Raw genomic sequence first — 27,353 nt, forward strand, 5'->3', positions numbered from 1 at the left:
CCCCACTCTATCCAAAGCCAAAATAATGTTTTAGCTAGACTGGGGGCTTAAAACAAAAAAAGAAAAAAGAAAAAAAAGGAGGACTGGGTGGATATAAAAAGATGTTATTCCAAGTTGATCCACTATCTAAGATTTTTCAGGGTTTGGGAAAAAAAAAAAAAAATCCTGTGGCATTCTGTTAAATGACATCTTTAGTGAGTGAAGACCGTTAGATTCAGCATGCTAGAGGTCACTAGTCAGTCAGCCACAAGTTAAGTGACTGTGGTAAAGTGGAATTGAAGGCAAAAAATAAAAATTGCAAACAGATAGGCTCTTTTATTGTGCATGAGACATGCAATGCCTCTTCAGCCGTAAAATACACTTACCTGTCCGTTCTGTATCCCCACACCAGCAAATCAAAATGGCTAAAAACTGGCACCAGAAGAACTCGGGGAGAAGATGCTGGCCCTGGCGAGGGATCTCATGGGCTTTGGACCATTGGAACCTAGGTTGTCCCTTTAGATCCACTTTAAGCCAAGTGTTTTAGCTGCTGAATCAGTTAAAGCAGAACTAAACCTACCGATAATGGTTTCCCAAAACTAGGGTTGTCCCGATACAACTTTTTTAGGACTGAGTACAAGTACCGATACTTTTTTTTATGTACTCGCCGATACCGAATACCGATACTTTTTTTAAATGTGTCCCCAAATGCAGCCATGTCCCCCACATATTACAGCCATGCCCCCCACATATTACAGCCATGTCCCCCACATAATGCAGCCATGTCCCCCACATAATGCAGCCATGTCCCCCACATATTGCAGCCATGTCCCCCACATATTGCAGCCATGTCCCCCACTCCCGCAAATACTCGGTATCGGTCCCGATACTGGTATCGGTATCGGGACAACCCTACCCAAAACGGTTACATGCATGGCATGCGGTTACAGTTACTAGTGTGCTTATGTTAGCTCTCAACTGAACTGTCAAGCCATCAAATGACTGGTGTCATTGCTGAACACACGTGCGGCACCATGACAATTGTAGATCAAACAGAGGCCAAGATGGCAGCTTCCTTGGCTGTAAAGGACTAAAATCCTTTGAACAACGTGGGGGAGGAGGGCACTCTTGTTGTAAATGTGAAAAATATGCTGTGAATAGCCAGACAATACACACAATGGAAATGTAAAAAACAAACAAATATGAAAAATCTGACCTTATTTTGCTTTGTAAGCCACCTTCTGCATCTGAAAAATCAGAATCGCTGCTGTTCAGTTTTTTAAATCTTAAAGACGGTGAGTATGGTGGATCCTTTCCAGTAATTTTGATTGGCGATTTCTGAGGAGGTAAGTAGTGATTGTAGGTTGCATCTGCTGCATTTAGTTTCAATCTGTCAACAGCAGCAGTGAGTCCATCTCCGGAATCGCTTTCTGTTCCATCCTTCTTCTCACTCTCCTGTTGGCCTTTTCTTTGTTTAGCCCTGGATTTCTTCTTCTTGTTCTGCATGCAATAAAAATAAATAAATAAAACCAAATCCAGGTTTATGGGCTTTTGTGATGATGTGGTGCCATTTTGCAGTTGTATTCTCCTGTAAGCCCAGAGTGGTTTGGCACCTTCAGGTGGCTTGGACACTCTGGGTTAATAAATGATGCTGGACGTCAATTAAACTAGAAAAAGAAATGGTGCTGAATCACAAAGCATCGAGTTTATAGGGTACAGTGCCTGAGATAGGGTGTCTACTGCACTGGGAGCTGCTTTAAGTTCTACCGGGCAAAGAATTTAAATAAATGAAGCTGGACTTTCAACTTATTTTATGATTAACAACTAGGGTTGTCCCGATACCACTTTTTTAGGACCGAGTACAAGTACCGATACTTTTTTTTTTTTATGTACTCGCCGATACCGAATACCGATACTTTTTTTAAATGTGTCCCCAAATGCAGCCATGTCCCCCCACATATCCAGCCATGTCCCCCACAAATGCAGCCATGTCCCCCACAAATGCAGCCATGTCCCCCCACATAAATGCAGCCATGTCCCCCCACATAAATGCAGCCATGTCCCCCCACATAAATGCAGCCATGTCCCCCATACAGTATATGCAGCCATGTCCCCCATACAGTATATGCAGCCATGTCCCCCATACAGTATATGCAGCCATGTCCCCCATACAGTATATGCAGCCATGTCCCCCATACAGTATATGCAGCCATGTCCCCCATACAGTATATGCAGCCATGTCCCCCATACAGTATATGCAGCCATGTCCCCCATACAGTATATGCAGCCATGTCCCCCATACAGTATATGCAGCCATGTCCCCCACATATATCCAGCCATGTCCCCCACATATATCCAGCCATGTCCCCCACATATATCCAGCCATGTCGCCCATACTGTCAGCACATGATAGGGGAATCATGAAGATTTTGCACTGCCTATGGTTTGTGTTAGTGGGGCCTTACATTTGGACACAATGTTGTTCTGAAAGTAAGAGAATACAACTTAGAAACATAACAAACAGCCATCCATGAAAAGTAAGACTCTTGTAAAAAGGTGAGCTTAGGATTGCCACAAATGTATATTTGCAACTGCTCTGGTCTAAAGAAAACTGACATTTAAGTGGAGTTCCACCCATAAATATAACATTACATCAGTAGTTTTAAAAAAATGTCATTAGTCCTTTACGAAAACATTTTTTTTTTTTTAGATGCCTTCAAAGTGTTGTTGCTAGGCAGAATAGTTAATCTTCCCACTTCCTGCACCTAGGTGCTTAAGCTTCCTAACCTACACCGCACAGACTCCTGGGAATGTAGTGGGTGTAACTTTCCAGGAGTCTGTGCACTCCCCAGTCTCAAAGAATCATGTGACTTGGACAGCACAGGTGCTGAAACCTGATCTGACACTGCTTGTGCAGCACTGAGCATGTGCAAAGCTGAAATCCAGGAAGTCATACAGTCTGGCTTCATGATGCCCACACTTAAGATGGCCCCAGCCAATTTCTATTTTATAAAGTGTCTAAATGCTGTAACAACCTTACAAAACGGACCTTAGTTTACAGACTAACTTTACTAGAATACATTAAGCTTGTGTATTACAGGGGTATTTATATTTAAAAAGTGAAACTGTGTCCGGAACTCCGCTTTAAACTGACGTTAATCATTGTGCGGCGAACATTACAGGCAGCTGTCGTTTCAATAGCTGTTTTTCCTGCCACGCCGTGTAAAGGACACTCCCCCTTGCTCGGGATTGGACAGATCCGTCCAAGGGGGAGTGTCTATACACGGCGCGGCGGGCAAAACAGCTATTCAAACTAAAGGTGCCTGTAATGTTCGCCGCACGGTGCTTAACGATATACGGCGGCGGCGGGGGGGGGGGGGGGGGGGGAGTATTCTATTTAGGTATCGGTGGTATTTGCGGGAGTACGAGTACTCCCGCAAATACTCGGTATCGGTCCCGATACCGATACTGGTATCGGTATCGGGACAACCCTATTAACAACCATTACTAATCAAACAGTTCCACTGGACATGCCACAAGTCATCTCAGTGGTCTGTGGTGCCAGACAGTCAGAAGATGGACAAGGCAACATGGGGCACTTAAACAGATGTAAATTGAAACATGGTGCACGGACCTTGTGCTTTTATCATATAATAAATAGAGCAACATGAAGTTACAACAGAAAGTCCTAAAAGCCACAGGCTGCAGGAGCATGGAAGTCTGCTGTAAACCAGCAGAATGATGCTTGACTAGCTTTGGGACACCCACCGGATCATTCACAACCATCATTAAGACGGTCTGTTATGCCCTAGATCAGACCTGGGCAAACTACGGCCCGCGGGCCGTATACGGCCCGGCGGACCTTTTAATCCGGCCCCCCCGCCGAAATCGCCGCCGCAGCTGCCACGTTAATCACCGCGGCGGGGAACATTACAGACAGCGTTCGTTTGAACAGCTGTTTTCCCCGCCGCGCATAAACACTCCCCCTTGGACGGATCTGTCCAATCGCGAGCAAGGGGGAGTCACATAGACACTCCCCCTTGCTCGCGATTGGACAGATCCGTCCAAGGGGGAGTGTCTATGCGCAGCGGGGAAAACAGCTGTTCAAACGAACAGCACCTAGCAAGCAGAGTGATCAGGACATCAGGAGGAAGAGCCGAGGACGCCGTGGCCGCCCCAGCATTCACAGCGCGCCTCCGCGCCTAATTGCAAATTGCGTCCGCCCATCTCGAGTCCACAGCGTGAGGGAACTCAGGGAAGTGTGGGGTTGAGGGCTGAGGAGTAGACAAGGAGGTGAGAGCTGCAGTGCTGACTGTGCTGAGTGTGGCCGACCACCGACCTGACTGACAGTGTGAGCCAGCCTCTCAGACACTGAAAGAAAAGTAAGTATAGCTGTGGCATGTGTGCTGGGGGCCTAGGGCCTGGGCAGCTTTTACTTCCTCATGGTACTGTGCACTGTCTGTCTGCATTAGTTTGTCCAGTGGCCTGCGGCTGGTGCTCAAACGAAAAAACAAACAAAAAAATTGAAGCCTCACTGTGCCCATCATATGCAGGCAGCCACTGGGCCCATCAATTGTCACCACTATGACATGCCATCAAAAGCAGCCACTGTGCAATCAAACACAGCCACTGTGCCATGCCATCAAACGCAGCCACTGTGCCATCAATTGTCGCCACTGTGCCATGCCATCAAACACAGCCACTGTGCCATCAATTGTCACCACTGTGACATGCCATCAAACGCAGCCACTGTGCAATCAAACACAGCCACTGTGCCATGCCATCAAACGCAGCCACTGTGCCATCAATTGTCGCCACTGTGCCCATCACACGCAGCCACTGTGCCATCACACGCAGCCACTGTGCCATCACACGCAGCCACTGTTTAATCAATTGTTATTGATTAAACAGTGGCTGCCTGTCCCCAGCGTCTGTCCCCCTCCTTTGTCATGTCCCCAGCGTCTGTCCCCCTCCTGTGCCATGTCCCCAGCCTCTGTCCCCCTCCTGTGCCATGTCCCCAGCCTCTGTCCCCCTCCTGTGCCATGTCCCCAGCCTCTGTCCCCCTCCTGTGCCATGTCCCCAGCCTCTGTCCCCCTCCTGTGCCATGTCCCCAGCCTCTGTCCCCCTCCTGTGCCATGTCTATAACAAGTACTCGTACCAGTTGTCCAACAATGATATTTACTGCTTTTTTTAAAGAAATACAATTGATTTTATGCAGTATTGAGTTTAGCCTTTTGGCCCGGCCCTCCAATATTTTTTTAGTTTCTCATGTGGCCCCATCGAAAAAATAATTGCCCACCCCTGCCCTAGATCATGGGTGCTCAACCTGTGGCCCTCCAGCTGTTGCGCAACTACAAGTCCCATGAGGCAGTGCAAGCCACGGACAGTTACAAGCACGATTCCCAAAGATGGAGGCATATCGGGAATCTGCAACAACTGGAGGACCACAGGTTGAGCACCCATGCCCTAGATGCTTCCCCATTTAAAATCTCTGCTCCACAATTGACAAAAGGGCTAAGAGCTATAGGCTTATATTGCTATTGTTTAACCACTGAAGCCAGGGACCATTATGCAGCTAAAAGGACCTTGCCCCTTTTTGCGATTCGGCACTGCACCGCTTTAACTGAAAATTGCGCGGTCGTGCGACGTGGCTCCCAAACAAAATTGGCATCCTTTTTTTCCCACAATAGAGCTTTCTTTTGGTGGCATTTGAGCACCTATGCGGTTTTTATTATTTGCGCTATAAACATATATAAAGCGACAATTTTGAAAAAAATTCAATATTTTTTACTTTAATAAATATCCCCAAAAAATATATATAAAAAAGTGTTTCCCTCAGTTTAGGCCGATACGTATTCTTCTACATATTTTTGGTAAAAAAAAAAAAAAAAAAAACGCAATAAGCGGTTAATGATTGGTTTGCGCAAAATTTTTATTTTTATTTTTATTTTTTCTAGTAATGGCGGCGATCAGCGATTTTTATCATGACTGCAACATTATGGCGGACACATCGGACACTTTTGACACTATTTTGGGACCAGTCATTTTTACAGCGAACAGTGCTATAAAAATGCACTGGTTACTGTAAAAATGACACTGGCAGTGAAGGGGTTAACCAGGAGGGGGCGCTGTAGGGGTCAAGTGTATCCTAAGGGAGTGTTCTTACTGTGGGGGGGCGTGGCTGGGCGTGTAATGTCACTAATCTTCGTTCCCTATGACAGGGAACAGACGATCAGTGTCAGTCTCACTAGGAAGCACGGGGAGAGGTTTGTTTACACTTACCTCTCCCCGTTTTTCCTCTCCCTGACCGATCACGGGAGACTGGCGGCAATCAGGTCCGTGGTTCCTGCGGGGATGGTCACGGAGCCGAGGACCGGGTCGCTAGCCGGCGGCCGCACGCTTTGTGACCAACGGCTAGGCTCTTAAAGAGGAGGTACATGTATGCCCTTGTGCCCAGCCGTGCCATTCTGCTGACGTATATCTGGTGTGACGACCCTTAAGCAGTTAACATGTGTTTTTGCTCATCTTTGTATTAAAGACATACCCGTATTTATCGGCGTATAACACGCAACCTAACTTTAAGAGGGAAGTTTCAGCCCCCATTTGTATAACACGCAGGTACAGTTTACCCCCTATTTTTAGGGTAAAAAAGTGAGTGCCAATAAATACAGTATGTACAAGAAATCATTGGTGTCCTAGGAGAAGGTGGGCACTACCTGTGTTACGTTTGTATAGTTACATTTATGAAAATTGAATTCAAACCAGAAATGATCAACATCTGTATCAATTAGTAGGTACAACGACCAACAGATTTAATATAATAAAGACACATAGAAACAAACTAGCAGTGCTTCTGAGAAGTCCCATCGCCACCCAAAAGAGAAAGTTTCGCTTTAAGGACTCGTCCCCTGCTCCTTTTAAAAATGTTTAACTTTTGAGGAGCAGAGGGTAGCGGGTCCCTGATTTAAAACAAATGTACCTGCTCCCAACTTCTAGGCAGTCGGAGCAGAAGTTCTGGTCCCTCCCCCCTGCAGTCTTCCATAAATATATACCATAGTTTGAAGACGCTATAATGTTTGCATAAACTATCTAGATAGATAGTTAAAAAAAAAAAAAAAAAGGGACACATTATATTTAATACAAGAGTGGCATGGTCATGAAAGGGGGGGGGGGTGTGGGTGTGTAAATCTTCCGGAGGTCAAGTGGTAAACAGCAGGGGGGATTCCTCCATCCACCTTGCTTGCATGTATGGCAGAATGCATTAGAAAAAAAAAATTTCTATCAGCTCGCTGGCCCTGTATGGCCAGCCTTCGTTATTACCAGGGCTGTGGAGTCGGTAGATAAATGTTCCGACTCAGACTCCTCAGTTTTATGTACTTCCGACTCCGACTCCCCGACTCCGACTCCTCTGTATTAATATGCGAATGTATTTTATACATTCCTTGAGGGAAAGAAACGCAACCTACCACAGGACTACTGGCTGGGAAGCCAACAGTCTACTGTATTGCACAGTTTAAGCAAAAGACAAACACAATGAAAACAATCAAGTGGCTGGATAGTAGCAGCAGGCATAAACATCAGGAACAGGATCTTTACCAGTTCAAAAATACAAACCACATTATTTGGTTGTTTTAGAACAAAAACAAAGCTTATCTATAATGAACCAAAAACAAAATCTGTAAAACCTAGAAATGGTTTATATTAATCTTGAAATGTAGTTCTAGGCTTAGCAAATGCAAATATATTCAATGTAGAGTTCTAAGGAAGAGAATTGCCTCTGCCAGATCCTCTTTCATAGAGGCTCTTAAGTCAGACTTTATTATTTTTAGGGCTGAAAATAATCTTTCGACACTGACTTGGGTGGGTGGCATTGCAGTAACTATTCTGGCCACATCACTAACGATCTCTGGATAAACAAGGATGGCTTCTTCAACAGTAAGTTTTGATGAGCGATCATACTTTTCAACTTCTTTTAGTGCTTTATAAAACTCCTGTTGGAATTTTTTTTATTTGGACACTTACTGGTTCTCCAACATGCGTTCCCTGTAAAAGCAAAACACAACACTATGGAAAGTATAAGTATTGCAGCTCCTAATTGTGCGTTGCGTGCCATATAGTGAAGCACATGAAAAGCGCGCTTCTTCACGGTCACTTAGCGTGTTCGTTTTGCGGTTACGTGAGGCACTGCATGCATTGGTCTTTATTCTTACAGTAGAGAAGTCATTAATTCTAACTTTTTGTGAATTGGGACATTTAAACTTGCTTTTTTTTTTTTTTTAATTCCAATCTAAATTTAGTAGGAGTCGGAGTCGGTGCATTGTTTGCCGACTCCAGGTACCCAAAATTTCCCCCGACTCCGACTCCTCGACTCCGACTCCACAGCCCTGGTTATTACGCTCATCACAGGCGTCTCGACACAGCAGTGTGACTTCAAAATGACCTTGCAAATATATGCAACTAAAACCCAGTGGCGGTGCGTCCATAGAGGGCGCAGGAGCGCCACCCCCTCTCGCTCCTGCACCGCCACTGAATACAATACATTGCATGAATCGATGTATTGTCGCTGCCGCCCACTATTCAGATGGCCGACCCCCTGGTGAGTGTCGGCCATCTGAATAACGGCAGCTGGTTGGCTTTGGAAGTGCCTATCAGAGCCTGAGGGCTGTAATCGGCCTCCAAATAGTTAACCGGGGGACGCACAGGGTGTGCGTTACCAGGTTAACACTGACAGGCGTCTCAGCCAATCAGGTTCACCAGCAATCTGGCAGCATTTTACAGGGCACAGTGGCGTCAATTGATGGGCACAGTGGGTGCGTTTGGCATGGCACAGTGGCTGCGTTTGGCATGGCACAGTGGCGACAATTGATGGCATGGCAGTGTGGCGACAATTGATGGGCACAGTGTGGCTGCAATTGTTTGTTTTTTTTCGTTTGTTTGCGCCCCCCCCCCCCCCAAAAAAAAAAATTTGGTGCACCAGCCACCACTGCTAAAACCTCTGCCTTTTAACCTGAATAGTTGAAACAGATTGGTTAACTTTTTTTATTTATTTTTTGCTGTGTGGCTGCTACACAAATATATATTTATAAAACGTATCTACAGACAAACAAAGCTTTCAATCTTTTATCATGAAGTGGATCTGTACAGAGTATTTCTGTCAAACGCAAAAATGCTTAACAACCAAGTGTCAATCAGTTTGATTCAAATACCAGTTATTTTCCAAACTGCAATGCGTGGTAAATATAGTTTGATCACATTAATACCCCCTATTTTGTAATATACCGTTAAATGTAGCAAAGGGAGGGGTGTAAGAAAGTAAAATTAGTACAGCAAAGAAGCACAGATGTAAGAAGAGAAAGTGTTGGAAAAGTAAAGCTGTTCTGACACCGTTTCCTGATGGTTGCCTTTCTAGTACATTAACCCATTCTCACCCATACTCACTGCACTGTTAGAAATGAATGCAAGTAATGCTGCTTTTGGCACTGCGGACATAAAAATAAGACCAATATTGCAGGTAATGCTTGTTCCACTTCAGGGGGTAGCTATATTCATGGTCAATTTGTTGGCACATTTGCAGATTAAATCCCAAATTATCAAGAGGGTCATCTGTTCCCTGCATACATTCAGGACTTTGGATTTAAAAGACCTTTATTTTTATTTTTTTAACCACTTAAGGACCGGACCAATATGCTGCCAAATGACCCAAGGGGTTTTTACAATTCGGCACTGCGTCGCTTTAACAGACAATTGCGCGGTCGTGCGACGTGGCTCCCAAACAAAATTTGCGTCCCTTTCTACCCACAAATAGAGCTTTCTTTTGGTGGTATTTGATCGCCTGTGCGTTTATTTTTTGCACTATATACACAAAAATAGAGCGACATTTTTGAAAAAAAAAAAAATATTTTCTACTTTTTGTTATAAGAAAAATCAAATAAACTAAATTTTAGTCAAACATTTAGGCCAAAATTTATTCAGCCACATGTCTTTAGTAAAAAAAAAAAAAAAAAAAAAAACGCAATAAAAAAAAAAAAAAAAAAAAATAGCTACCTAGTGGGAACAGCGACACCAATACAGCGATCAGAAAAATGATCGCTTAGTGACACTGGCATTAGGGAGTGAAAGGGTTAACTAGGGTGGTGATCAAGGGGTTAAAACTTTATTAGGGGGGGTACGGGGGCTACCCTGAACCTAACACTAACTGCCTGTCACACTGACACCAAATGCAGTGATCAGTACATATAGGATCACTGCATTCAGTGACACTGTGACAGGGGGGTGGGGGTGATCGCAAGGGGTTAATGTGCCTGCGTGTACTGGTGTGTAGTGTTGTGCAGACTCACTGTGTAATGTGATCTCTCCTCAGCGGCGGTTGAAAATACTGCCGAGAGGAGAGATCACATCACTTCCCTCAGAGGAAGTGACACGCAGGGGGAGCACGCGGATTGGCTGAGAGCGATCCGGAGGGGGCGGACAAAAACAAACAGCTGCCCCCTCATCCCTCGGACAGCCACGGGAACCGCCGCATGTACCGGGGGGGGTCCCGATCGGACCCACGTCTAGGCAGGGACGTACAGTTACGTGGATGTGCCTGTCCGTGCCATTCGGCCGACGTAAATGTACATGCGGCGGTCCTTAAGTGGTTAATAGGCGTCTCCATTTTCCTTTCTATATGAAAACCCTGAGGCTTGGTTTACTTGCTTGCATTTATAAACTCTTGATGTCATGATACTGTAGTTATTACAGGCACTAATATAGCTTTCATCATTTTTAAACAGTGATTTACATATATATTGTACACTGGGCAAGCACAGGGAGAACATACAAACCCCAAGCAGGTAGTGCCGTAGTTGGTATTCAAACCAACGGCCTTAGTGCTGCCAGGCGGAAGTTTCTAACCACTTAGCCACAGTGCTGCCCCCCCATATAAATTGGAAACACATGTTTTTTGTTAGAATGGAGATTGCTGGGGTAAGTGTTAACATATGCAGACTCTTTGTTGCAGGTCCAGGATTTTCACAGGACAGAAATCTACCATTGAGCCTCATACACACGATTGGACGAGTTGCGTGATGACAGGCTGTCGTCGGAAAGTCTGACCCTTTGTACGATCCATCGGACAATTGTTGACGGATTTTCCACAGACAAACGTGGGATAGCATGCTTTAAAATTGTCTGCCAACAATTGTGTCTTGTCGGATTTTCCGATCGTGTGTACACAAGCCCTTCGGACAAAACTCCAGAGTACAAACACGCATGCTTAGAAGCAATGCTCACCATAACACAACATTAACAGAAGTTGCCCAAAGGGTTGCCGCAAAAAAAAACAAAAAAAAAAAAAAAAAAAACATAGGTTTCGTGTTTGTTGGCCGACAATAAATTGGCCGACCCCAAAATAAGCAGAGCTCCTCATCGGAGGAGGTGCAACTTTAAACAGCCGCCGGCAAAAACTAGCGGGCGAAAAAAGCATCATAAAATGCACTCACAGCAACCATGTAAATTCTGGAAAAAGCACGAACGGACGAGCAAGTCACCGCCTCGCACACCTGTGAGACCGACGCATGATGTCGAAAAAAAAACCCAGGAAGCACCAATTGCCCTGGTCGAAAGTGGCGTGACCGGAAAGGGGGGCCCGCCCCTTAAGAGCATAGGCCTGTATGACGGCCTGCCTGATCCACCGAGAAATGGTGGTCGACAAGACCGCCAGGCCCTTTTGTGGACCAGAGACAGACACAAAAGACAGTCAGAACTCCAAAACTGAGTAAAATAAAATAAAATTTCTCCTCAGGGCTCTGGGCCCAAAGGGAGCCATACGTCCTTCTCCTTGCTAGGCAGAACGAAACTGAGGCTGCAGTGAGGAGGGTTATGTCTGGAGGGACCGCCCCATGGGCGGGGCTGTTCAACTCAGTTAATGTAACATGTATTTAATTATTTAACATGTTTCTGCCTAGTCCTCTCCTGTAAACAGGGAACATAACCCACTTGTCAAGATTTAAGGAGCTGTGTCCGTCCATGCACGATAAGAGAAACAAAGGTTTTTGCAGATTTGTAATGCATCATCTAAAACTAGTAAATAGTGGAGTTGATTTACTAAACTGAAGAGTGCAAAATCTGGTGCAGCTGTGCATGGCAGCCAGTTTCTAACTTCAGCTTGTTCAATTAAATTGTCACCTCCCCCCTGTCTTTGACGGGTATCCTGTCCCCACTTGCGAGAGCCACAGCTATTAACGTCACCTCTCGGCTCCCTCCTCCTCCATCCCCTGCCGCCGGGCCAGCAGGAGAGAGGAGCAGATCCTTGCGCATAAGCAGTAGAGACCCGCCTTGAAGTCGCAAGGCTAAACTGCTGGGGTTTTTCTTACCCCAAATGGCGGCGGCGCAACCTGACACCTGATGAAAAAATCAGCTGCGGTGCCAATATCGCTGGACTCCAGGACAGGTAAGTGTCCTATTATTAAAAGCCAGCAGCTGTAGTATGTGTAGCTGCTGGCTTTTAATTTTTGCAGCGGTGGGCGGACCTCTGCTTTAATGCATTCTATGCATTAAGGTGAAAAACCTTCTTTGCTGCAGCTTCCCCCAGAGCCCCCTCTTTTTCTTACCTGAGCCCATTCAAAGCAGCGATGTGCACGAGCCCAGCGGTCCCAGCCGCTGTTTCTTTCCTCATTGGGCAAATTGATAGCAGCAGGAGCCATTGGTTCCCGCTGCTGACAATCAAATCCAGCGACAGGTGAGTGGTGGGGGGGACCCCCGAGTCACGCTGTCTGTGTCAATGGAAAGAGGTTTTCCATGGGGGCACCAAATGAATTGGAGGAGCCAAGAGTGCCAGCGAGGCACCCCAGAAGAGGAGGATCAGGGCTGCTCTGTGCAAAACCCTTGCACAGATCAGGGAAGTATAACAGGTTTGTTTTTGTTGTGTTAAGCAATATTTAGTATATATATGTAAAAAGTAAGGGAACCTTTACAATTACTTTAAGCTTTCACAAAACAACCTGGAAGCTGATTGGTTTCTATGCACTAGACTTTGCTCTTTCCAGTTTTAGTAAAACACCACAAGTGGCAACTTCTATATTTCTGTCCTAAAAAAGGTCTCTTTAAAAAACAGAACACCATGGTGAACCTTTATTGTTTCACAAGGTAAGTCGACAGGACCCATTTATAAAATAGGGAGCAGAGATCATTATCCCCACTTCATTATACTCTGAAGCCCGTGGTTATCAGTTATCGTTTTTAAATGCAGCATAGAGTACTTCATGATTGAAGGATAGTCACAGCAAACACATGCAGGCTCCCCCCCTGGCCTTTTCTTTCACCCCCTTTATTCATTTAAAAAGCACTCTGCTGTATTTTTATAAAAGGACTCCAATATGATGGGCAACTTTTTTTTTTTAAAACAATGCACTCCGTATGTGGCTCATAGCCTATTTAAATGGCTTCTATACAGGTAGGAAGAATACACTCTATATGCTAAAAGATTTAGTTACTTACCCAAGCTGGTCGACATGGGGTTCTCTCACTTTGCTCAGGTTTCAAAGGTGAAATGCCATCATACTGAGGCAAGGGAGTGGGATAAATAATTGAAGGCATTGCTATATTGAATCCAGGAAGTCCATGCAGCATATATTTCTAAAATAAAACAGCAATTATAAAAGAAAATTGTTAAAAGTGATAAATCCGTGCTAATCCCATGACAAAAAAAAAATATATATATATAAAAACAAATATTCAAAAATTATCAAAAAATTAACAAAAATTGAAACAAAACAATGAATGATAAATATCTGATGGTGCTGCAACTAAAACAGAGCCTGAATATTCAGCTCATAAAAATGTGCAAAAAAATAAGCCTCCTTTCCCTGCCGATGCCTCTTACAGCGAAAAGTTGTGTCAGGTGGAGCATTAGGACCTGACGTCACCACGAACCAGCCGACAGACTTGAGCCGCAGCTGAGAAGTATCGTTTTAATTGTTTGCTACTTTTTGCTTCCAAGTCAGTAGCCCAGTGAATGGGATAAAAACTTTTGTTTTAAATCTACTGCACTATGAAGCCTTCCTTTTTACTCTTTTAAATATCCTGCATGAGCTAATCCAGTCCCAGAAAAGGGATTTCACGGAGATCACCATAGCACCACCTGGAACTGAAAAGTGAAGGAGAGGATCAGGTTGGACAAATGACCAGATTGATCCCTCCTGTATGTGCCCATTTGATCTCCGTAATAGAGATCAAATGGGCACATTTGGTAAGCGGCCTGTGTGGCTACTTTTATTATTGCCTATTACCTGGCTGTCGTGTAAAAAACGGTATTATCACCTGCGTTTTTTACCTAAGGATCCATCCATCATCCATCCACAGTGAATGTCATTTGCTATGGATGTTTAATTCAGTCAGTTTGTTTTACATTCATTCTTGGGAAGGATTTATAGGATACATTCCCAGAGTTTTCAATTTTATTATGTGAAGGACGCACATTTGATATATTTGGTTGCACAGTTTTTTGGGTTGCGCAAGTGTTACTATTTTTTGCACAAATAAATGAAATTGCCTTATTTTAATAATGTAAGCATCAAAACCCATCGCCAGAAAAAGCTGAACCCACTTTCCACCCTTCTAAAACCTAGTCTCACATAAGTTTACTGCACATGTCCCTTGCTGACAGCTTCTGTGAGCGATCTAGCGCCGCAGTCTGTACCAGATTGGTTGCTTCTTTATGACATCTCGTTCAGTTTTCTGAAGGCTTAAGCCCAGTACATATGGACCGAATTAACAGAAGTAGGATGTTTGGCCAGGTTCTGTGGAAGGCTCATGGCCGAAAAAGTCTTACCGGCTCCAGATCAGCGCTCTTAGCCAATGGTGGGGGGCCATCCCCCTGTCAGACCAGAATAGTACAAGTAGCAGCGATTTCTGTACGAACATCGAATTGTTAGTATAGTGGCTCCAACCTAAGCTGTCAGGTTTTTTTCAGGTTGAACGTAAAAAAAAAAAAAAAAGAGGAGTGGTGTGTGCGAGGCTTAAATGTTTCTCACAACTGGACAACCAATAGGAAATTACCATGTCACTCAGGGAGTGATGTGGACACCTTAAGGAGAACCCCCTTCCTCTGCAGTAAAGATGGTAGACTGGGGAAGGAGGGAGTTCAGCTTCAATACAAGGGTGAGTTTCTAGTTAGCTGTATTATAGTATGTGTCATTACACAGGCACTGCAATGTGGCTGCAAAATCACACTTCTATCATGGTGTTAACAAGCAGCAGTATCAATATCTATACATAAAAAATAACTGAAACTGTCAAAATATTCTGCCTCAAACAAAAAAAAAAAAAAAAAAAAAGAAAGTACAATACAATACAAAAAACTATATTACCTTAAGCACAGCAAGCAATGATCCAAGTTGTTCAGTTTCCTTCAGTGACATTTTGCTACCATTTAATATAGACTGTATGCCTTTCAAAGAATTCTGTAATAACTGAAAAAATAACAGTTGTCCATAAAAGGATAAAAAAAAAAAAAAAAGAAGAAGGATATAGACTAAATATTGCTTAACATGAGCTACCGATACAAAACAAAAAACCTTCAGGGCTAGTTTACACTTGCTTCAAAAACAAGGCTTCTAACAGGCTTTGTTAACCACTTCCACACTGGGCAAATTCTGGCACTCCTCTCCTACATGTAATAATCATCATTTTTTGCTGAAAAATTACTCAGAACACCCAAACATATTTTTTTTTTAGCAGACACCCTAGGGAATAAATTGGCGGTCATTGCAACTTTATCTCGCATGGTATTTGCGCAATAATTTTTCAAATGGCCTTTTTCGGTTTCATGCATTATAAAAAGTAACACAACAGTAAAGTTAGCCCATTTTTTTTTTATAATGTGAAAGATGATGTTACGCCGAGTAAATAGACACCTAACTTGTAATGCTTTAAAATTGCGCACTAATGGAATGGCGCCAAACTTCGGTACTTAAAAATCAGGTTACAGTTTTTTTTACAGGTTACCAGTTTAGAGTTACAGAGGAGGTCTAGTGCTAGAATTGTTGCACATGCTGTAACGCATGCAGCGATACCTCACATGTGTGGTGGTGTTTTTTTTTTTATCACTTTTATTGCCATTACAAGGAATATAAACATACCTTGTAATAAGACCCCACATCTCTCCTCCAGGCTGGAACGCATGAGATCGAAAAAAAAATGTAAAAAAAAATTCACAGATCTCATTCTGACAGCCTCTATGTTTACTTCAGAGTGACGCTGTAATGTCTCGTCCTGGCCTCCGACAGTCAGAGATGACCAGAAATAACTATCCTCTGCATTGGGCCCTGGTCGATTCGTTCTCCGGGCCCCCGATGGCACGGGAGAGCCCGAAGAAGCACCGGATGGTGGCGGGAGGACACTTAAAGGTCTTGTTCACACCATTCAAGCATAAAAACCAATGGAAAAAACAAGCAAACTTGATTTGCATAAGCTTTTTCCACACCATATGCAGAGTTGTGCATGTTTATTATGAATGTCTCTGCAAGAACACAAAGATAACAATTGTTTTCTATGTATCCTGTTCACACCATAACACTGGTATCACATGTGGATATATTTCTGAGCAGAGATACATAACAAAGTCTCTGCAAGTTTACAAAGAAAAACAAAAATGGTTCTCTATGTGCCCTGTTTACACCACAATGTTGTGAACAATGAGGGAGATTTCTAGCTGTGCAAAGAAATCGCCTCTTCTAGAGTGGTCAGATCCTATAGTAAGCGCAAAGGGCACATTGCAAGAAAAAAAAAAATAGTTTGAATTTTCCTTTCAGTATGGACAAAATACAAGTACGCTTTTTTTTTTAAATTATATATTTATTACACACATTATATATATATACACACATACATACATACATACACACACACACACATAAAACATTTTATTGATTTTCAAAAATGGTGTACAATTACATTACTCAGTGCTTATTCACATGTAGTATAACATTAACAACAATCAGTCATAACCCTGTAGCATATGGTCAGAATATGTGCCTCATGTCATACATCTACTGTATATCAATAAAGTAAAACTACTGCAATATTAACCAACTTTGTGTTCCTTTCGTGTCACACCATACTTTCAATAATACAGGTTCACTTTATTCAAGACAGTTCAGTTACTTACTGTGCAATTTGCTATCTCATCAACAATGTTAAGTTTTGGGCTCTGGAGGACGGCAAGAAATATTTTAAAACACGTCATTCTGTATGGTTCCTCCAGGTAAGGCTGTGCAGGAACGCTGAAACAAAGAGTCAGTTTTGAGTATGGATATAGAGGACTACGTCTGAGCATACAATTCCTGCCAAAAATCTGGTTCTAATATTACTATGCAAACAGCAGTTCATGTTAACACTTAAAAAAATATTTGTCTAGGCATATTTCCCAATATGAATTACTGAAAAATTAATTTTACCCATCCACTTTAGTAGGTTCTTGTACAGTGCATCCGGAAAGTAATCACAGCGCTTCACTTTTCCACATTGTTATGTTACAGCCTTATTCCAAAATGTATTAAATTCATCATTTTCCTCAAAACTCTACAAACATTACCCATAATGACAATGTGACAGAAGTTTGTTTGAAATCTTTATATATATATATATATATATATATATATATATATATATATATATATATATATATATATATATATATATATATATATATATATATATATATATATATATATATATATATATATATTAGGGCTGTGACTGATTAAAATTTTTGTGTTCGATTAATCGTTTTGTTTTTTAATCGATTAATCGACTAATTTCGATTAATTAACGCACATACAGATACAACTACTTTTAGCTGATCTCCTTGCATTGTAACTCTGCATTAGCCAGTGGTAAATGTGGTGGGGGCAGCATGGGGGCAGATGTGTATATTACAGTATCTGCCCCCATGCTGTAATATACACATCTGCCCCCATGCTGTAATATACACATCTGCCCCCATACTGCAAGAATATACACATTTGCCCCCATGCTGCAAGAATATACACATATGCCCCCATGCTGCAAGAATATTACACATTTGCCCCCATGTGTACATTACAGCATGGGGGCAGATGTGTATATTCTTGCAGTATGAAGGCAAATGTGTATATTACAGCACGGGGGCAGATGTGTATATTACAGCACGGGGGCAGATTTGTATATTACAGCATCTGCCCCCATGCTTTTATATACACATCTGCCCCCATGCTGTAATATACACATCTGCCCCCATGATTTTATAGACACATCTGCCCCCATGCTTTAATAGACACATCTGCCCCCATGCTTTAATAGACACATCTGCCCCCATGCTTTAATAGACACATCTGCCCCCATGCTTTAATAGACACATCTGCCCCCATGCTTTAATAGACACATCTGCCCCCATGCTTTTATAGACAAATCTGCCCCCATGCTTTTATAGACACATCTGCCCCCATGCTTTAATATGGATGGTTGTCCTTACCTACATCAGGCGGCAGACCCGTCCGCAGAGTAGCTGACACGTGCAAAAGGGAAGAGGATACGAGCAGGCGGGCGGGTGAGGATGACGTCAGCGCGCCGCTACTCGGCTGACACCGAGTGGACCAAGATGGCCGCGGCTCCGGAGCTAGGCCGAAGCCGTGGTCTTTCCTATGGGCGAGACCGCGGAGCTCACTCCGCGGATCGTGCTCGATCAAAATTATTTTAGTCAATGGAGCTGCGGTGGCTCAACGCGATTGGCACTGCGCTGACAAGCCATTCACCTCTGCAGCTGGGGGTTCGGATCCCGGTCTCAGCTACATGTGAATTGAGTTTGGTGGTGTTAGCCCGGCTCCCGGTGGGTGTGCTATGCGAGGTAAGCCTGCGCTTAGTACGCCCACCCCCCTCCCACAAAAACCACCACACTTACATGCACTCGAAATTGGGTAAACATGCACGTACTTTGACCACGCGGTCTCTAAAAAGAGAGGCGAAGGACTAACGGGGCTGGTTGAGCGGACTAGATCCTCTCACTCCCTTATAGGGAGTCCCTCTGCCCCGTTGGGCTTCAAAGCGGAGCAGGTAGGGCGGGCTGTGTGGGAAGACCCCCTCACACACCCACCATTGCCACCCGGGGCATGGAGAAAGGTGGCAGATTGCCTCTGGGGGAGGCCTGCCTACTCCCAACTCCTGCAGTCCGGCTCCTCTCTCAAGTACACGCACAAAATACACTTAAAAAAAAAAAAGAATACTCAAAAAAAAAAAAATATATATATTTTAGTCGATCAAAGAAATTAACGATTAATCGAACAATTAATCGTTAATTTCCGCAGCCCTAATTATATATATATATATTAATTATTATTAAAAAATAAATAAAATCACATGTACACAAGTATTTACAGGCTTTGTGCAATACTTTGTTCAATCACCTTTGGCACCAATTACAGCCTCAAGTTCATTTGAGTATGATGCTACAAGCTTGGCACACATATTTTTCGGCAGTTTCTCCCATTCTTCTCGAGCTCCATCAGGTTGTATAGAGAGCGTCGGTGCACAGCCATTTTCAGATCTCTCCAGAGATGTTCAATGGGGCTCAAGTCTGGGCCACTTACAAAGTTGTCCTGTAGCCACTCCTTTGTTATCTTGGCTGTGTTTAGGGTAATTGTCCTGTTAGAATATGAACCTTCGCCCCAGTCTAAGGTCCAGAGCGTGCTGGAGAGGGTTTTCATCACGGATGTCTCTGTACATTGCTACATTCATCTTTCCTTTGATCCCGACTGGTCATACAGTACCTGCCGCTAAAAAACATTCCCACAGCATGATGCTGCCATCACCATGCTTCATTGTAGGGATGGTACTGGCCAGGTGATGAGCGGTGCCTGGTTTCCTCCAGACATGAAGCTTGCCATTCAGGCCAGAGAGTTCAATCTTTGTTTCAATTAGACCAGAAAAGTTTGTTTCTCATTACCTGAGAGTCCTTCAGGTCCATTTGGGAAACTCCAGGTGGACTGCCATGTGCCTTTTATTGAGGAGTGGCTTCCGTCTGGCCACTCTGCCATACAGGCCTGATTGGTGGAGTGGCTATTCTTCTGTAAGGTTCTTCTCTACCCACAGAGAAAAATCTGAAGCTCTGTCAAGAGTGACCATTGGGTTCATGGTCACCTCCCTGCCTAAGGCCTCCCCCCCCCGATATCTCAGTTTTGTCAAGCGGCCCACTTTAGGACGAGTCCTGATGGTTCAAAACCTCTTCCATTTACAGATGGAGACTACTGTGCTCATTGGGACCTGCAATGCTGCAGAAATTGTTCTGTACCCTTCGCCAGATCTGTGCCTCGATACATTCAGGTCATGGAGGCCTAAAGACAATTCCTTGGACTTCATGGCTTGGTTTGTGCTCTGACATGCACTGTTAACTGTGAGACCTTTTATATAGACAAGTGTGTGTCTTTCCAAATCATGTCCAATCAACTGAATTTACCGCAGGTGGGCTCCAATCAAGTTGTAGAAACATCTCAAGGATGACCAGTGGAAACGGGATGCATCGGAGCTCAACTTTGAGTGTCATGGCAAAGGGTATGAATACTTATGTAAATGTGATTTTTATATTTTTAATAAATTCAAACAACCTTCTTTAACGCTGTCATTATGGGGTAATGTTTGTAGAATTTTGAGGAAAAATAATGAATTGAATCCATTTTGGAATAAGGCTGTAACATAACAAAATGTAAAAAAAGTGAAGCGCTGTGAATACTTTCCGGATGCACTGTAGATTCATAGCATTGTACTGTTTTACAGAGACACAAGTTTAGAGCAGCAAGTTTCCCTGTGTACTGATCATTTCTGTCTACATGATGTTCAGCGCCCGACAGCCAATCAAAAAACAAACTTTACTTATAGAGAATGGGGGAAGTCTGCATTAGATAACTTAACTTTTCTACTTCCACCCACTGGCTGCAGAACTTAATTAAAACCCTCCACCACCATTCTTGTGTCACGGTACTGCGAGGTCCTTTTCATAAAGCGTTATGCAACCTTTCGAAAGTAGAAAAGTTTAGATCCAGGATGATATATCTCTGTCTATATTTCTATCTATATATCTCTATCTATACACACTTTGTACCTTAAGACTCATGAATCCGAGTTGTAAGAGTGTGTTAAAGTGGATGTAAATCCCAATTTTTTTTTTTTAATTAAGGCTTGCACCTTGTACAGTATAGGATTTCATGTAATTGTGCCCAGTGTTGCCACAAAGAATCCAGCTCTGAGCAGTCCTCGTATCTTTTTTCAGTGAGATAAAAAAAAAAAAACACATACTGAGAAGTTGTTCCCCCTTGCTGTGAGTGACAGGTGATTTACATATCTCATGCACAAGCCTGAGAGAGGCATTCTGTGTACTTCAGATCCCCTCATTTCTTCTCCAGCTCTCCCATGATTGGCTGCTCCACACCTCAGTATGATTGGACATGCTGGAGTCAAGTGGTGACTTTTCTGGGTTTTAACTGGATGTTGGTGATCATAGCAGAAGTTCAGTGTAAGAAATACACAGAAGAAAATGCACGTTGACAAGGGGAGTGTAGAGGTGGGTGGGGAGTCTACTGACATCACGACTCTGGCCACCGAGCCCTAGACAACAGACCCACCCACAGACTCTGGCAGTTTCAGGTCTCATAACAGACAGAGGAGACATTTGACAGGTAAGGATATGTGCAGAAGGCATGCATACGCTTAAGGGCCCTTTCACACGGGGCGGATCAGTAATGATCCGTGTCCGTGTCCGTAAAGCTCAGCGGAGATCCTCCGTAAAATCCCAGGTGAGCCGTCGGCCGACAGGGCGGTCCCTGCACACTGTGTAGGGAGCGCCCTGTCTTTCCTCCGCTCTCCCCTATGGGGGGGGGGGGGGATCGGATGAACACAGACCGCATGACTATCCGCTGACACCCGCAATCACATAGGGACCAATGTATGTCCCGTTTTCATGGATGAAAATGCGGACATACGGTCCGCACATGTGAAAGGGGCCTAAAGCTTCTTACAAAACAATAATAAAAAATAAAAAAAGACTAAAAAAAACAAAAAAACGCAAAGTTAATATACCAACAATATAATTCAATTCCAATGTAAACATGCAACTATAACACACGGGTAACCTAGTTTTGACAGGTACCCACTAACCACTTCTGCTTGGATCGCCTAGTCAATCCAAGCTGAAGTTTTTTCCCCCCTCCCTCCCCGCAGCCTTCTTGGATGCGTCACAGGTCCCAGAAGACTGCAAAACCATTTAAAAAGCGCAGCTCGGGTCACATAGGCGCAATGGGCAGCCAATATATATTATATTACAGACTGAACCTCCTCTTTAAGACACAGTACTTACCAGAGGCATAGATTGGCCATGCAGTGAACTGCAGCCCTCAGTAACTCTGGGTCCGTTTTGCTGGTATCACTAAATTGTACAAGTATTCCATTTGGGCCCAACAAATATGGAAGATACTGTTTTAAATAAAAGAAAAAAAAAAGTAATCTAGTGGTTACTGTATTAATCACATAAATGGCTACAATTGTTTGACATTAAAGGATGTTCACATATTCACTACAGTTTGGTGCCACCATTTAATGTTGACATACTATTGATCAGTTGGATCATATAAAACGCCATGATTGAAAGTGTATGCATCTGCAAGCTTTACAATCCATTTACAACCCAAGCAGCTAATAAAACAGAAAATACATAACCCTGCCTTCTCTCTGCTCATATGGTACCATATAGATTTTCAGCTGGGCTAAGTAATTTAACAGGTAAAAAGGATAGTGCTGTTTTATAAAAGCACAGCGCGCCCTACAAAATCAAATGGTATAGAAGCACTATAATTAAGCCCATGAAGGTTTTCATTTACCCAGATCATGGTAAAGCCAACAGTGGTTAGTCACATTCAACTGTACCTGTAAAGCTGAAGACATTTTACCACACATCCAAGATGGAACAGAGGAAGCCACTTGGATTAATACTTAAGCATTAAAGCTCCTTTACACAGTGACAGACTATCACAATACATACACTGTATGGTAGAGTGGGCATTTATGATTATATATATATATATATATATATATATATATATATATATATATATATATATATATATATATATATATATATATATATATATATATATATATATATATATATATATATATATATATATATATACACACACACACACATATACACACACACACACACATACTAAACAATCATTAGTATAACGGTCTCTTCAAGATATTCCTGGCATTGTCCAGTGCTTTATTTTTTTTTTAAAACATGGATTTAATTTAAAAAATTTCAAAAAAATGTTTGGTAGAAAATTTACATAGAACTCTCAAACTTAATATATTTTGTAAAAGGAGGCCCTGGAGAATAAAATATTGGCTGATGCAGTTTTTTATGACATGCAATATTTGCACATCCGTTTATAAAATGCTAATTTTCAGGTACAAATTGATTTTAAATGCACACAAAACACAATACACATTTTTTGGGGTAAAAAAAAAAAAATAGGATTTTTGTACTCACCGTAAAATCCATTTCTCATAGACGGACACAGCCTTCATTTGACATTAGGGTTATATCCGCTTTCACTAGGAGAAATCTCCTGGTAGGAAGAAGCATAACCCTAAGGTCAATGAAGGCTGTGTCCGTCTATGAACGAAAGAGAAAATAGGATTTTTGTACTCACCGTAAAACCCGTTTCTCTGAGTTCATAGACGGACACAGCCTTCATTGACCTTAGGGTTACGCTTCTTCCTACCAGGAGATTTCTCCTAGTGAAAGCGGATATAACCCTAATGTCAAATGAAGGCTGTGCCCGTCTATGAACGGAAGAGAAAAGACATTGCCTCATGTAAACAGATAGCCAACATGCCAAGATTTAAAATTGCGCATGCCTGTCAAACAGCAAACTACAGTACCCAAAATTGTCCATAGGCGACAATTTACCGTAAATGTTTTTACGGGTTATCCGTTTAGCGTGAAAGGTGAGGAAAGGCGCTAGAATTATTGCTCTAACTCTGATGTTTGCAGCAATGCTATACCCGTGTGGCGGTATTACCACTTTCCATATGCATGCCAGACCTACGTGTGCTTTAGCATTTTCGCATGAGCATGGGGGGGAACAGAGGAGATTTTCCTTTTTTATCATTACTATTATTATTATACCCCTGATGTCTCTCCTGCACTCCAAGGCAGTTGATCAAACACATATCTGGTTAATCAGCCGCTTCCAGGCTGTATCAGCCAGGGCCTGTAAGCTCTAAAACTGGAAGTGCTGAAATCGCCATTGCTTTCAGCTTCATTTGTTACAGAGGAGATGGGGGAGCAGACGCTCCTCTGTGGGCAGCTGACCAGGCCGCTTGGTCTAGCCTTGGTGGTCCCGGGCTCCCCGATGGAATGGGGAGGGGGATCCACAGTGCTGCAAAAGTTATCAGGCGGCTGTAAAGGAAAGCCGGAAAAAAAAAAAAACCCCACTCACCAGTACCAAGACCTGCAGTCATTATTTAACCCGGTATAACAACTTGATGCCCAGTACGTTCATATACTTACATTGGGCAGCCAACGGTTAATATGGTAAGCCAGCTGATTTTACCTTTGTTCTATTTTATTACTCATTATCCCCATTGTCTCGTAAACAGAATTTGTCAATGAAAACAATCCGAGCAGGAAGTACTGCGCTTACCTTCTGGCATTTATGTCCATTGCTGTAAACTAAAGCTGCCAAGGCGTGCAATATTTCCACATGGGTCCAGGAGCTACATTGTTTCAAAGCAGAAACTGAGAATCCAAGGAGAAAATCCAAATTCTGCTCATCAACAATTACCTGTCACCAAAGGCAAAAATCATCAAAGGTTACTTAGGATCAAAGCAAAGAAAGATCTGTAATTATGCTTGTGATACAGAGGCAGAGTATTAAATTATGCATGTTAGCTGGAGTAGCAGATTGCCATCAACTTGCCATCTTTTATTTATTAGGCACATTCTGCATAAAGAAAAAAAAAAAAAGCTTTACATAATAATTAATATGCTGCTCCCTATTTACACAGCAGTTCCATGAGGTAGTGGGGTGAAACTTTATGAATTATGGTAGATTTGGATTACTGTAATATTTGCCTTAAAGCATATCCAAATATAACAAAAATGTAATAATTTAATAACTGCAGTATACCAGTCTATAGATGAAAATATGGTGGCTGCATTATTTTATTTTGTTCAAAACACTTTCGGTCCTTGGGCGACGATGCTTACCCACAGCTGTGCATCTTTGCAGGGGCAGCATTGTCACCCTATGACAAGCCTTAGACCCCTTTCACACTGGGGCGTTTTTCGAGCGTTAATCGAACAAAGCCTCATTTGCAATCCCAATGTGTTGGTAAAGCACCGCTAAGACCCTAACGTTTTAGGGTGTTTTTGCAGTGCCTCAGTGCGAAAGGGTAAGGCGTTTTTACAGCGCTTTCAATTCATTTCAATGGAGAGGGGCGTTTTTGGATCGTTTTTTTCAGAGCCCAAAAGCTGCTCCAAAGATGCTGCTTGCAGGACTCAGTGTGAAAGGGTCCATTGAGATGCATGGAGAGCACATTCCGCCCCACGATTTTATGCAGCCATAATACCCCATGCAAGTATTTTTTTTTTTTTTTAAATGCCTCCAAATACCTTTTTTGAGAGATCTTTAGGCTGGTCACGTGACTCCCGGCCGCTCTCCTACTCCGATCCTGGGCTACAGTGGGAGGGGCTGAGATCTTCCTCTGATGTCAGCTGGGAGGTCATGTGACCACCAATCTGGCCACTCAGCCCCTCCCACTGTAGCTCTGGATCGGAGGTGTAGAGCGGCAGGTGACCAGCCTGAAGCTCTCTGAAAAAAGGGGGTGGGTGAAGAGGGGGAGAAAACAGAGCTGTGGATGATGGGGCACATAAACTGACCACTCTAATCAGGGCTCAGCAGCTATGATTATTGTGGTCAGGACACAGGAACTAGCAGGATCAGCAATTTTTTTATTTTTTACATTTTAAAAAGGGGCAGATTAGACAGCACAAGCACCGTGCTGTTTAATCTGCTATAAAAAGGGATTTATTTTTATTTTTTAGGGTTACAAACACTAAAGTTTTGTCCACTTTATTTTTACTTTATTATCTGGCCAATAACACAATTCCAGTCTTAGGGAGTCTCCACTCTGGATGGAGGAGTAACAAACAACTTTGGACAGCAGCCTTGTCAGTCTAGGGAGAAGGTAGTGTTGGATGTACTGTTTTTGTTTTTTTCCCTTTTGGGATAGTTTTTACACAAACTAATAAAAGCTCACCATTGTAAGTACCACAGTCAGGGGTAAATGGTTTGTCTCAACCCTCTAAATGCTACTTTTGCTTAAAAACTTGGAATGGAAATTCAAATATAATTTTTTTGTTATAATGTATCAACCCAATATCGCTGCTAGAAAGGAACCATTTCTAGCAAGTGCCCATCTCCTGCTCCCAGTACTTGCCTGAGAAGAACTAGTATGAGGAATACAGAGGGAGGCGAGGATACTTTAATGCTCAAGTCTCATGCACAAAGGGCGTTTTTACAGCCGATTTTAGCAGCGTCAGACTTTTTTGCAGATTAAAAACTCCTCTCCGTGTTATTCTATGAGTCCGCGCGCACACAGGCTTTTAGGAGCTGTAATTGGCATAGGCGTTTTCAAGCTGCAATAAAAAATAAATAAAAGCCCCAGGGCCAGCACGTTCTGAGGACCGGCGTTACAGCTGTAAAAACTGCTGGATACAGCCACGTTAAGCTTTTTTTGACAAAAATCAAAAAATCAATGGTTCCCTACGAGAGCCTATTGACTTGAATAGAAGTTTTACCACAATTCGGATCATGATGCCCCGACTTGTGGTGCAGCTTGTGCGCTGAGGATCTTGACGGGGAACCCTCGCCAAAAAAAATAAAATAAATAAATAAATAAATAAATAAAGGAGGACGATTTTAAGGGGAACCCCCCCCCCCCCCCCCCAAGATCCATATCAGACCCTTATCAGAGCATGAAGCCACAGCGGTCAAGCATTACACCAGGAGAGAGCGCTAAGAGAACATCGGAGGAAGAGGGAGAAGACAGCAGAGAGAGGAGACCCAGCGTGGGGGGGAGAGACAGCGGAGAGAGGAGACCCGGCAGAAGGGGGAAGACATCACCTGGAGCTGCTTTAATAAAATTACTTTGTCAAAAATCTGTGTACTGTATTTTTTTTTTTTTTTACTCATTCACATTAGGTGGGGGGGGGGGTGGGCCTACCTCCCGGGCTGCATGCTTGGATAAGGTACTGGACTTGGGAAGACTCCACACCATTTGTTTTTTTTGGCATGGGGGTT

At 43.1% G+C, this 27,353-nt stretch overlaps 1 protein-coding gene across 1 annotated transcript in view; it reads right to left on the reverse strand.

Annotated features, from left to right (window-relative positions):
* The window catches only part of HEATR6 (HEAT repeat containing 6), a 99,085-nt gene that overhangs the window by 60,084 nt on the left and 11,648 nt on the right, over positions 1–27,353 (reverse strand). Inside the window, exons 3-8 of the mRNA XM_040337844.1 lie at positions 24,693–24,833; positions 22,340–22,455; positions 17,126–17,240; positions 15,327–15,428; positions 13,456–13,593; positions 1,196–1,479 (exon numbers count right to left, since the gene is read on the reverse strand). Coding sequence (XP_040193778.1) covers positions 1,196–1,479; positions 13,456–13,593; positions 15,327–15,428; positions 17,126–17,240; positions 22,340–22,455; positions 24,693–24,833 — 896 coding nt within the window. The remainder of the gene's footprint in view (positions 1–1,195; positions 1,480–13,455; positions 13,594–15,326; positions 15,429–17,125; positions 17,241–22,339; positions 22,456–24,692; positions 24,834–27,353) is intronic.

This window comes from Rana temporaria, chromosome 2, assembly GCF_905171775.1.
Source record: "Rana temporaria chromosome 2, aRanTem1.1, whole genome shotgun sequence".
In the NCBI taxonomy this organism is placed as follows: domain Eukaryota; kingdom Metazoa; phylum Chordata; class Amphibia; order Anura; family Ranidae; genus Rana; species Rana temporaria.